General features: G+C 34.9%; 2 protein-coding genes across 2 annotated transcripts; one reads left to right on the top strand and one right to left on the bottom strand.

Moving 5' to 3' along the window:
- Window positions 1-1,527: 1,527 nt before the first annotated feature.
- Window positions 1,528-4,811, top strand: LOC141713578 (phenylalanine ammonia-lyase 3). Its single transcript, XM_074517056.1, has 2 exons — window positions 1,528-2,078; window positions 2,868-4,811. The coding sequence occupies exons 1-2, from the start codon at window positions 1,669-1,671 to the stop codon at window positions 4,618-4,620; spliced, it is 2,163 nt and encodes a 720-aa protein (XP_074373157.1). The 5' UTR covers window positions 1,528-1,668; the 3' UTR covers window positions 4,621-4,811.
- A 1,466-nt stretch (window positions 4,812-6,277) lies between these two features.
- On the bottom strand, window positions 6,278-10,305 carry LOC141713577 (uncharacterized). The gene is made up of 6 exons (XM_074517055.1): window positions 10,053-10,305; window positions 9,195-9,264; window positions 8,226-9,082; window positions 7,000-7,230; window positions 6,845-6,901; window positions 6,278-6,633 (listed from the first exon to the last, which is right to left on the bottom strand). The coding sequence occupies exons 1-6, from the start codon at window positions 10,059-10,061 to the stop codon at window positions 6,430-6,432; spliced, it is 1,428 nt and encodes a 475-aa protein (XP_074373156.1). The 5' UTR covers window positions 10,062-10,305; the 3' UTR covers window positions 6,278-6,429.
- Between the last annotated feature and the right edge of the window lie 1,043 nt (window positions 10,306-11,348).

The raw sequence follows: 11,348 nt of genomic DNA, 5'->3' as shown, positions 1-11,348 counted from the left end.
CTACTCTGACTCATAACCATATTTTGCAGAAATCGGCTCACTGCCCAATTTTATTCCAATCATTTTCCGAAGAAAAATATTTCATTCTAGTACTACGATTTTTTTTTAAGTAAAAATTTTAATTATGCAATTTATGCACCTTGATAAATTTACCAAAGAGTCAAATAACGAATTAAAACAAAAAAATAAAAGGAGCACGCGTATAATTTTTTCCATCAAATGCATCAAAATGTTTGTGAGCTTGAATGAGTCATTTTGATGGAGAAAGCTTGTGTTCGTATCAGTTCGACTCGACTCGTTTGTATTTGATAAAAACTCTTGGGCGGCTCGTTAGTTATCGAGTTCGAACAAATTTTTGTGTTGATAAGAAAGTTCGGATCGGCTCAACTTGTCGGCAAAAAAACTCGGTTAGACTCGATTCGTGAACAACTCTACTTCAAAATACATTTTTGTAAAGCAGAATGCTAATCGATCAACATTTTAAATAATACCGATCGGTATGTAGGGAAATAACGATGTAAATCGAAATGCACCATGAATACTCGAACTCAATTTTTTTATTTTGACTTGGTTCGGTTGAGCTTAGTTCATATATATACCAAGTTCGTAATCGTTTAGTTAAATAAGTCGAGATTCCAAAGGAGACCCAATTGGAATTAAACGAGCTCGACTTGTTTAAGTTAAACGAACGGCTCAACTCATTTACAATACCCAAACTTTAACTCATTTTTCAGCTATACAGGTCAACTCGGCCCAAATTAGAGCACTAGTCAAACAATTTCACAAAGTTGATTTTTTTTACATAACCTTTTATTTTTCTAAATCCACAACATATATAAACACATAAACAAGACTAGCACGAAAGAGCATAACAACAATAAATTCGCAATAAAAAAAAATCCTCACCAACCGCAATACCAATTTTCCCACTCGTGATCTCATCCCAAACCCAAAACAACCGTGTTAAAAACTCATGTACAAACCAGACCCACGTCAACACAGATCTAAACCCTTGATTAACACCATCAAACAGGTAAGATCAACAGTGGATATCAACTTCCAACAAACCCCTCCTTATGGCCGTCCGTCACTCAACCCACCACCCCCATTATTAAATAAGACTATACGAGAAATGCTAGAGTCCTTCAAACAGTTCTAAAAATCAAAATGATTTCTAACAGATATGTACGGTGTGTAGTTGATAAGTTTCATTATAATGAAATAACACCTTACGTATAAGTATTACGTATATGCTTATTATGACGTAATATTAACGTCATTCGGAAAAGAATTTTGGGAACATATTCGGGATACCTGATAATATTGGGAACATATTCAAGATACCTGATAATATTGAGGATACCTGATAATATTGATTAAATAATAAAAAAATAATATAAAAAATTGAAATCATAATCCCATCTACCAAAAACTCTTTGTGTATGTTTTCATACACTAGTACTATCTACCCCTCTTCAGCCCACCTCACATTCTATATAAACCACTTGTCTCAGCTACCACTCCTCAGGAACTTGTACTTGCCCAATTCCTCTCTACAATAAATACACATTTACATTCCAAATTATTTCCTACATTGTTCTGCATTCACTTTTAAGTTACATTCAAAAATTGTAACGTAAATAGATTTTATTATTCTATTTTAAAGAAATGGCATATGTAAATGGTACCGCGAACGGGCATGCAAACGGGAACGGGAACGGGGTTGATTTGTGCATGAAGAACGAGGATCCGCTGAGCTGGGGAGTGGCGGCGGAGGCGTTGACAGGGAGTCATTTGGATGAAGTTAAGAGGATGGTGGCTGAGTACAGGAAGCCGGTGGTGAAGTTGGGAGGAGAAACACTGACGATAGCTCAGGTGGCAGCTGTGTCAGCTAGGGATGACAGTGGTCTTAAGGTGGAGCTTTCCGAGACGGCGAGAGCTGGCGTTAAAGCTAGTAGTGATTGGGTGATGGATAGTATGAATAAAGGGACAGATAGTTATGGTGTTACTACTGGTTTTGGTGCTACTTCTCATAGGAGGACTAAACAAGGTGGTGCTCTTCAAAAGGAGCTTATTAGGTATGTTAATTATCTCTTACTCTACCTCTTTGTTAATTAATACGTCCGTTTTACTTATTTAACATGATATCTTGAAACTAGAAGAAAATTAGGAAAACAATCTTGATCTTAAATTTTTACTTTTATTGATAATTTATTATTTTTCGAGCTAGTTGATCTAAACTAAAATTAGAAAAAAAAAAATAATAATAATTTTCGATCCCCTCCACAAAGTGGTCAAAACACTGACTGTGAACATTTTAGCACATTTCAGGAGTTGAACTCATGACCTTCCGCAAGTGGGACACGAGTCCAATCACTGCACCAACACTTTGTTGGCCTGCATACTTATATATCTTAGCTTGGTTTTTGTAGAAAATCAAACATGTTAAAAGAGAATTTAATGTGTGCGGTGGAAGAATAGCACAAAACCTAATTTTAGATATCCGGTTATAGATAAATTGACGTATGAAAAAGTCCTATAAATGGAAAAATTGTACTTAAGACGAGGGGGTTAGTGTTGTTAGGTGGTTGATTAGGTTGTTTTAGTACGAAAGCGATCGACATCAGTTTTGTCATTCGTTTTAGTCCTCCACGATTTCGCTTTTGTTTTCCTCAACCATATAATTAAAATGTCTGTTACGCACACATAACTTAGACGTGTATACATTTTTAACTTATAAGTTACTTAAAATAAGTTAAACGATCCGGTAAATGGACTCTAGATAGCATGATGTGTTTTTTACTTTGGTTGTATTTCAAAATGATCAAAATTGCAGAATCTGATTAGATAATTTACAATAATTGCAGGTTCTTGAATGCTGGAATATTTGGTAGTGGAGCTGAAGCTGGTAACAACACATTACCACACTCGGCAACAAGAGCAGCAATGCTTGTGAGAATCAACACACTCCTCCAAGGCTATTCAGGAATCCGATTCGAGATCCTTGAAGCCATCACCAAGTTTCTTAACCACAACATTACTCCTTGTTTGCCACTCCGTGGTACGATCACTGCTTCTGGAGATCTTGTGCCATTGTCGTACATTGCTGGACTTCTCACTGGTCGGCCTAACTCGAAGGCTGTTGGACCTACTGGAGTAACACTCAGCCCTGAAGAGGCATTTAAGCTTGCTGGTGTGGAAGGTGGATTTTTCGAGTTACAGCCAAAGGAAGGCCTGGCACTTGTTAATGGAACAGCTGTTGGTTCTGGCATGGCCTCTATGGTACTTTTCGAGGCTAATATATTAGCAGTGTTAGCTGAAGTTATGTCAGCAATTTTCGCTGAAGTGATGCAGGGGAAGCCTGAATTTACCGACCATTTGACACATAAGTTGAAGCACCATCCCGGCCAAATTGAGGCTGCAGCTATAATGGAACACATTTTGGATGGAAGCGCGTACGTTAAGGCTGCTCAAAAGCTACATGAAATGGATCCATTACAGAAACCAAAACAGGACAGATATGCTCTCAGAACATCTCCTCAGTGGCTCGGTCCTCAAATTGAAGTTATCAGATCATCGACTAAAATGATCGAAAGAGAGATCAACTCTGTCAATGATAACCCATTGATTGATGTTTCCAGGAACAAGGCTATACATGGTGGAAATTTCCAGGGCACCCCAATTGGTGTTTCAATGGACAATACACGTTTGGCTATTGCAGCCATTGGAAAGCTTATGTTTGCTCAATTTTCAGAGCTTGTCAACGACTTCTACAACAACGGGTTGCCATCAAATTTGTCTGGAGGGCGTAACCCGAGCTTGGATTATGGATTCAAGGGTGCTGAAATTGCCATGGCATCGTACTGCTCTGAACTCCAGTTTTTAGCCAATCCAGTGACTAACCATGTCCAGAGCGCTGAACAGCACAATCAAGATGTGAACTCTTTGGGTTTAATATCTTCAAGGAAAACATCAGAAGCTGTTGAAATCTTGAAACTCATGTCTACTACATTTTTAGTGGGTCTGTGCCAAGCTATAGACTTGAGGCATTTGGAAGAGAATTTGAAGAGCACTGTTAAAAACACAGTGAGCCAAGTAGCTAAGCGAGTACTAACCATGGGTGTTAACGGTGAGCTCCATCCCTCAAGATTCTGCGAGAAAGATTTGCTTAGAGTTGTAGACCGTGAATACATTTTTGCCTACATTGATGATCCCTGCAGCGCAACCTACCCATTGATGCAAAAACTAAGGGAGACTCTAGTTGAGCATGCATTGAACAATGGTGACAAAGAGAGGAACTTGAGCACTTCCATCTTCCAAAAGATTGCAGCCTTTGAGGATGAACTAAAGGCTATTCTGCCTAAAGAAGTCGAGAGTGCTAGAGCCGCGCTTGAAAGTGGAAATCCGGCAATCCCTAACAGGATCAAGGAATGCAGGTCTTACCCACTGTACAAGTTTGTGAGGGAAGAACTGGGAACAGAGTATCTTACTGGAGAAAAAGCGCGATCACCTGGGGAAGAGTTCGATAAGGTATTTACAGCAATGTCTAAAGGTGAGATAATTGATCCATTGCTGGAGTGTCTGCAGTCATGGAATGGTGCTCCTCTTCCAATCTGCTAAATAGGCATGCAGTCAAACGTTGTTTTAGGAACTGTTAATCTCTCTGTCAAGATTTCTCTTCTTGTTTGTTTGTTGATGTCTCTTCAAAGTGAATGTCTGTAAAATTCTTTTAAAACTCTGTAAAATCTTTTTGTAATACTACTAATGTACAAGTCTACTGCTAAATAATGAAAAGTTGTGAATTTACTTAACTCTGTTTTTGTTGATTGTAGTCTTTGTAGATATAAAAGGATGATTTCTTTTACTTGATAAAGAGACCAAGTAATTAGTATATTCTGGCACCTTGACATAGTTGGCCAATTGAATATACTGCAAAATATTTCATGAACTTGGAACGTTTGATTCAATTCAGATAAGTCCAAGATACTGGGACAGATTAAACTCATGATTGCATGATTGATTTCTAAATGCAGTAAATTTTTACTCCCGTATCAAAGTGCCTTTAATTAATAAACAAGACATTTAATTGATATAAGTACATAGTGGTAATTTTCGATTACGGTGTGAAATAAAATTTTATTGCATTTAGTACTACCCATTAATCTAATCATATTCTATTAAGTTTTAATTGCGTCTAATAACCATATCCTAGTAAGTTTTAATTGCGTCTAAACTACTCTAATAATCATATCCTAGTAAGTTTTAATTGCGTCTAAACTAATCATAGCGATTAAAATTAACCCGTGTCATATATTGTTGTATAGTGTATTCGGTTTTTCTAGTATGTTTTCATGAACACATGCTAATAATCCGTGTTCGATGAGTTATCAAAATTTTATTGGTGGAGATTTTTGTGCATGTAAAAGGTCGTTATTATTGATAAACTCTCCATCAATAAAATTTTGACAACTCATCTAACACGAATTCTTAATAGGTGTCATTGCGCGCACAATAGAAAATTCGAAATAGAAAACATGAGTTTGAACTTCCGTTGGGCACAATGCCAAACACTTAAATGCAAGTCACTTCTTATTAACCAAATTAAACTAATGAAACCCTCACGCAAGATAATAAAAGACCTGAGAAAAGAAGTTCTTTCCTTTAGTAAATTTTATCATCTATGCAAAGATGTTAAAGGAAAGTTAAATATTAAAACTTCAATTAAAAGGATGAAAAGAGAACAAAAAAACAAAATAAGTTTTCATACATAAATTACAAGGTAGAACCTCTATTATACAAATCGGCCGATTTTTCAAATAACGCTGATACATCGCTCAAAAATTGCCGATAAATATTTGTTCGATTTGACCGATTTCTGATAAATTACCGATAAATCATCCAATTTTTTAAAAATCGTCCGATAAATCACAAATCGGTACCTTAACTGAATAATTCTGATTTCCAAAATCTGTAACACTGGGTAGAACAAAGTAAAAATCTAATCAAATTGAATCCTTTTAATTAGTCACCTATTTAATTAGCACGTAATTAGAGATACATGATTTATTAAGTTTTAACTACTACTAGTAAATAAAAATAATGATAACTACTCTGTGTAGATAAATTTAAGGCAACCGGAATCATACATTAGGAGACCGTCAACTACATCTTTTCCTACTTAGCATACTTGCAGATGCCGACGTACAAAGCATCTCTTACAGTTGAGATGATGATCATATATTCATATATGCGCTTCATGTTGGATTCTGGTTATATGTATTTTAATGTGGTAGCACAATGGGGTTCATATTATTAGAGAATTAAAGTCATGGTCAAAAGATGTTCTAGATTAAAACACAGATTGGCACATGATCATGTAAAGCTGCCTGGCAAACCACAGTTTAACTATGCTACTCAAGTACAGTTTTCCTATGCACTTTTTTCTTCCCCAATTTTAAGTGGGCTACAATTTGTTATGGCAGAACACGAGGGAGAAGAATCCTGGAAAACATGCAAATCCTCGGAGTTACCATTATACGGACATGGATACATCATCGCAAGTTCACGAACACGTCGCAAAATGGACTTGGGCAAAGGGCGCCAGGGCTGATTTCTTCCTTTCTTATCATGCATCTGCCGATTTTAATAATTTCATCAGTTTATCTAATAACGAAATCACAACAATAATCCTTGAGGTTTCCTATTGCACATCAATTCATGTTTGTTTAGGCTCCAAATTATTGTCAATTATGCATAATTAGAGGATAAAATCAGAAAAATAATAAAATCCTAACCCCTTTAAAATATCAGATTGGTAAAACGAAAGTAAGGAGAAACAAGTAACCTCTTTCATCCGTTGTTCCTCAGCACAGCTTGCTTTAATAAGATTACGCCATTTGTCCTGTATAATTAGCAATCTTAGGTTAACAAAGTAAAAGATCATTAAAATGGATAATAGATTGTTTCGGCAGTGACAAATAGTAAACATGGAATCACAACCTTAAGATCCACCGTTGTGCGATGAGCGGAAGATGAGAATAAGTCTCTCTTTATATCAGTCCATTTTCCAACTCCATACTGCGATACACCATCAATCAAGTTTCTCACCTCCACAATTGACCACACCTTATGCTTCCGTGAACATTTAACCTTCTTAAAAATTACTGGTGTATTAAAGTCTTGTTTTAATTTATCTTGGGATGTCTCCATTTCAGTGTCTCGCACCTTATACTGAATATCATATTTAATTATTAGTTAGAGCCACTAGGATCAATTCGAACAACTTCAATATATACTGCCACCCAATTACAGAATATGTAATATTCTTAACTGGTCAGAAAGCAATCTAAACCCATCGCTTCATGTCTCTGTACAATGGGAAGTATTTGATAAATGCTTGTATGTTAAAGAGAGTACAAATTCTCAATAGAATGTCAAACACTTGAACTAGCATAATCCTATAAATCCAAGCTTAACAGAAGGGAGGAACCAAATGCCAATTTATTCCTGATTTATGATCTTAATTGCCACATATATTAAACTTAAATGAAACACAAATATTTTAAACTATATCATCAAAAATAATAATAAAACTGTACACTATATACAAACACTTCAAACTATATATCTTTACGTTTTCTCAATGTCAAATATGTAACTGGCATATAAACTTGTGCAAGAAAGTAGGCATAGCATATAAACATGGTGGTAGTGGTGTAACATATAGATCCAATTCAAGTTAAACGAGTTCTACGTTACATCACTGCTTAATTGGGTGATGATATGTAACAAGTTCACTTTTTTTGTTGTTAATGGTCGCGAAATATTTTTTTTGTGTTCGATGACTAGATTATAAGTTATTTTTACTTTAGTAGCATATTAGTAATTGACTTCGATCACCCAATTGCAAGTTGGTGGTAAGTTTAGCGATGTTTTTGCCTATTAACTTCATATTTTCCTTCACCAACTCGGCATACTTTTTTTTCTTCACAATTAAAATAAAAATACTAACACGATTACCCGGTATGTGTACGCCTTTGTATGATGCATACTTTTCTACTCATTTAAATAACAATAATAGTACGATTACTCAGTATGTGTATGATTTTGTATGTATAAATGTATGTACAGAGACAAAAAGATAGAGAGATGGATGTGTTCTACTCAAAGTTATAAACTGTATTGGAAGATTTCATGAATTATGTCAGAGTAACCTTCTTCATTACCTCAATAAGAGCATTTTGCTTCCGACACTCTTTCCGTACTTGAGAGTCACCTGGTACTTGTTTTTGAGAGTCAGCCGGTACTAGTGCTCGAGAGTATACTGGTACCTGTTTTTGACACTCAACTGGTACCTGTTTTTGAGACTCAACTGGTACCTGTACTTGAGAGTCAAACGGTACTTGAATTGCTACCATAAATGGTTCATCTGAACACAACACTGGCGTCCTAGATTTAATAACATTGCTTCCAACTCCTGGAGACTTGGTACCTGAAAGAGAAGTAGAAACTTTCCGTGTCTTCTTAGAACACTTGGAATTTGGTTCTGATGATTCTTCAATGTACCTTAGTGTCGGTTTACGAGATCTTCTCTGTGAAAGAAGAGCACGTGCATTGTTATGCTGGAAGGAGGGTTCACTTTCATGCACATAAAAGCCGTTAACTCCTATGTCTCGACCAACTTCTCTACCTTCATCACTTTGCACAACCTTTCTAGAACATGACGCACCATCAATAGTGATACCCGGAGAGAAAGCAGTGTCTTTCTCAATGTGATCAGAACTAACACCTCCTAACAAGCAATCTGAAACATCCATCTGCTTCTCAGCATTTGGTGATGATGTATGAAGATTTGAAAGATCGGGGCCTTTAAATGTTTCAAACTCATGTTTAGAGGACCTTATTCTATTTGATTCCCCAATAGTCTTCTCAGTTGAATTACTCTTCCATCCTGGAGACAGAGTGCTCGTTAGTGAACCTGATACGACTTCCGTAGCATTATCATCATTTATATAGCCAGATTTGGACTTTTCAAGATGTGAATCATAATTATAACGGGCAACACCATCGGAAAATCCTACGTCTGTGCACAAGTCAAGATATGTTGGAAAACAAAAAATTAACAAGTAGCATATCAAATTTATCTCTGAAAACAGCAAAACATATATAATTCATCTGTATGATATCCTCCTCACATGTGTTTAAGATGCTATTTGCCTCTTGTAGAAGCCTTGGTTGACGTTCAGGCGGCATTCTATCAGGTACCTGTTGAATGCCCATTAAAAGAACCATAAATACAGCACCTTACATAAATAATCTGCATAAAGCTCTTACTTCCTCATAAGTAAGCAGCTGACGAGTACTATCTACTATAAGCTGCTGAATACGAAAATCATAGTCACAAAAACAATGACTGGAAAAAGGGAAATTAATATGGAAATCATTGCTTGAAATATCTTCTAGTTGGAGCGTCTTTAAGTTACATGTAAAAGCAGTACAAAATAAAAGCGAGCCATTTTGATATATACGCTTTTCACCTACCACTAATAGCAATGTTGGAACTCCTACTTGGACAAAGACCAAATAACAGAAAGAGCAGCGACCACAAGGCAATGAACATTAATCATTAAACCAGTCTGCAGCAGCAAAATGTAACGTATTCTAATACGTTTACATCGAAGTCAGTTTTTTAACTAATTACAAGGATATGATTAACAACATTACATAATCAGCAAGTAAATAGAAGACCTCAATTCAAATGTCTAACAGGTACCAACTCCAAATTCATTCAGAATCATAATTTACGCGGTAACGATTAAGAACTACAAATTAGTAGGGTAAAATTCTTAACCTTTCTTGAGAAAAGATAGCAACTTTAATATCTAATTCCACACAATAGCAGTAAACAAAGCTTAAAGAACAGTTAAATATGCAATAATATAAATGTGGAAATTGATACTTAAAAAAAACAAGCAATTAGAATCAGAAAGATTAGAACTTTGAAGTGGATATAGTTATATGCAATTGTAATGTAATGTGAGTTGAAACAAGACCTGATCCATGTTAAACTCTAAAATTGAACCTCAGCAACCCCTTTCTTGTAAATCAAGATTATGTTTGCACTTTAAATTCACTATAGGGCAATGCAATATATATATGTAGGAGAGAGAGGGAGAGAGAGAGAGAGAGAGAGAGAGAGGGAGAGAGAGAGGGAGAGAGGGAGAGAGAGGGAGAGAGAGAGTGTTTGGTAGTAGTCACTCTTCTTTTCTTCTTCTTCCCTCCCCTGCCGAATTATACACGGAACCCAAATGGGTTTATATTCAATTATGCCACGGACTACTAGTTTAGTTTTGGTTTGGAGTCCGTTCCCTTTTGGTCTTCTTTTTGGGTTTTTTAAAAATAACTGCATTTTGCATCACTTGTTTTTGAACAAAAATCAATATTATATACTTTTTTTGTCCAAAAAAATGTTTCCCCTTTTGATTTTTTACACTATTTATGATAAGCGATTGAGTACTAATTTACGTCTAATCTATTAGATCAAATATAATCATGAGTGATTTTGTTGGATTCGTATTTACGAGTACTTTAATATAATGAAGTTTTTATATTTAATACTAATATGAAATTCAAAATATTAACAATCAAAAGTGGACATTGACAAATGTGTTCAACACAAACGAGGAAAGTATTTAGGGACGGAGGGAGTACCTATTTTCAGAAATTATAGTTTGTAACTTTTTTTTTTGAAATCCGGTACAAATAACACCCCTTTTATCTAATTTCCTTTATTAGATAAGGGCAAAATAGGAATTTTAGCTTAAAAAATAACTAACGTATATTTTATATGTTCTAATTGTATTAAAATTGAATTATATATATATATTATAGTTTTGAATTTTTGAGTTATACTAGTAATTTCAATTTCAGTTTTTATTACATGGTATTAATTCCAAAAATTTATAATTCCACTAAAATTAATTTTTACATTGTAAATTTAAACATTAATTTTAACAATATATTAAATTCGTTGTATCACTTTTTTAATTATCTGGCGTTATTATTAATTTAGTGTGTCATTAAGGGGGAGAATTGACTAATAAAAATATTTTTGATTTTTTTTCGAACTATAATTACTAAATTAATTCATATTTTATATTAAAATCATATTTCATCCCTCATTATTTTAGTTGTAATTAAATGGGTGTTTTTGCATATGAACTGAAAGTTAGGGGTTGAATACTGCAATTTCAGAAAATAAATATACAATATTGAATTTGGGCCCAAGATAAGGGATGTAAGATGCAATTATCTCTTTTTTTAATAAATACACAAGTTTTACCGGTTTT

This window comes from Apium graveolens, chromosome 3, assembly GCF_009905375.1.
Source record: "Apium graveolens cultivar Ventura chromosome 3, ASM990537v1, whole genome shotgun sequence".
Lineage (NCBI taxonomy): Eukaryota > Viridiplantae > Streptophyta > Magnoliopsida > Apiales > Apiaceae > Apium > Apium graveolens.
Note: the sequence above shows the minus strand (reverse complement) of the source record. Positions and strands in the feature narration are given on the sequence as shown.

Bases quoted from the DNA above. Each gene is read 5' to 3' on its own strand.
- LOC141713578 (XM_074517056.1), top strand. From the start codon at position 1,669: ATGGCATATGTAAATGGTACCGCGAACGGGCATGCAAACGGGAACGGG. The intron at 2,079-2,867 runs GTATGTTAATTA...CAATAATTGCAG, and splicing joins CTTCAAAAGGAGCTTATTAG to GTTCTTGAATGCTGGAATAT.
- LOC141713577 (XM_074517055.1), bottom strand. The intron at 7,231-8,225 runs GTAATGAAGAAG...TATGATATTCAG, and splicing joins AGCAAAATGCTCTTATTGAG to TATAAGGTGCGAGACACTGA. The intron at 6,634-6,844 runs GTTACTTGTTTC...TAAAATCGGCAG, and splicing joins AGGAACAACGGATGAAAGAG to ATGCATGATAAGAAAGGAAG.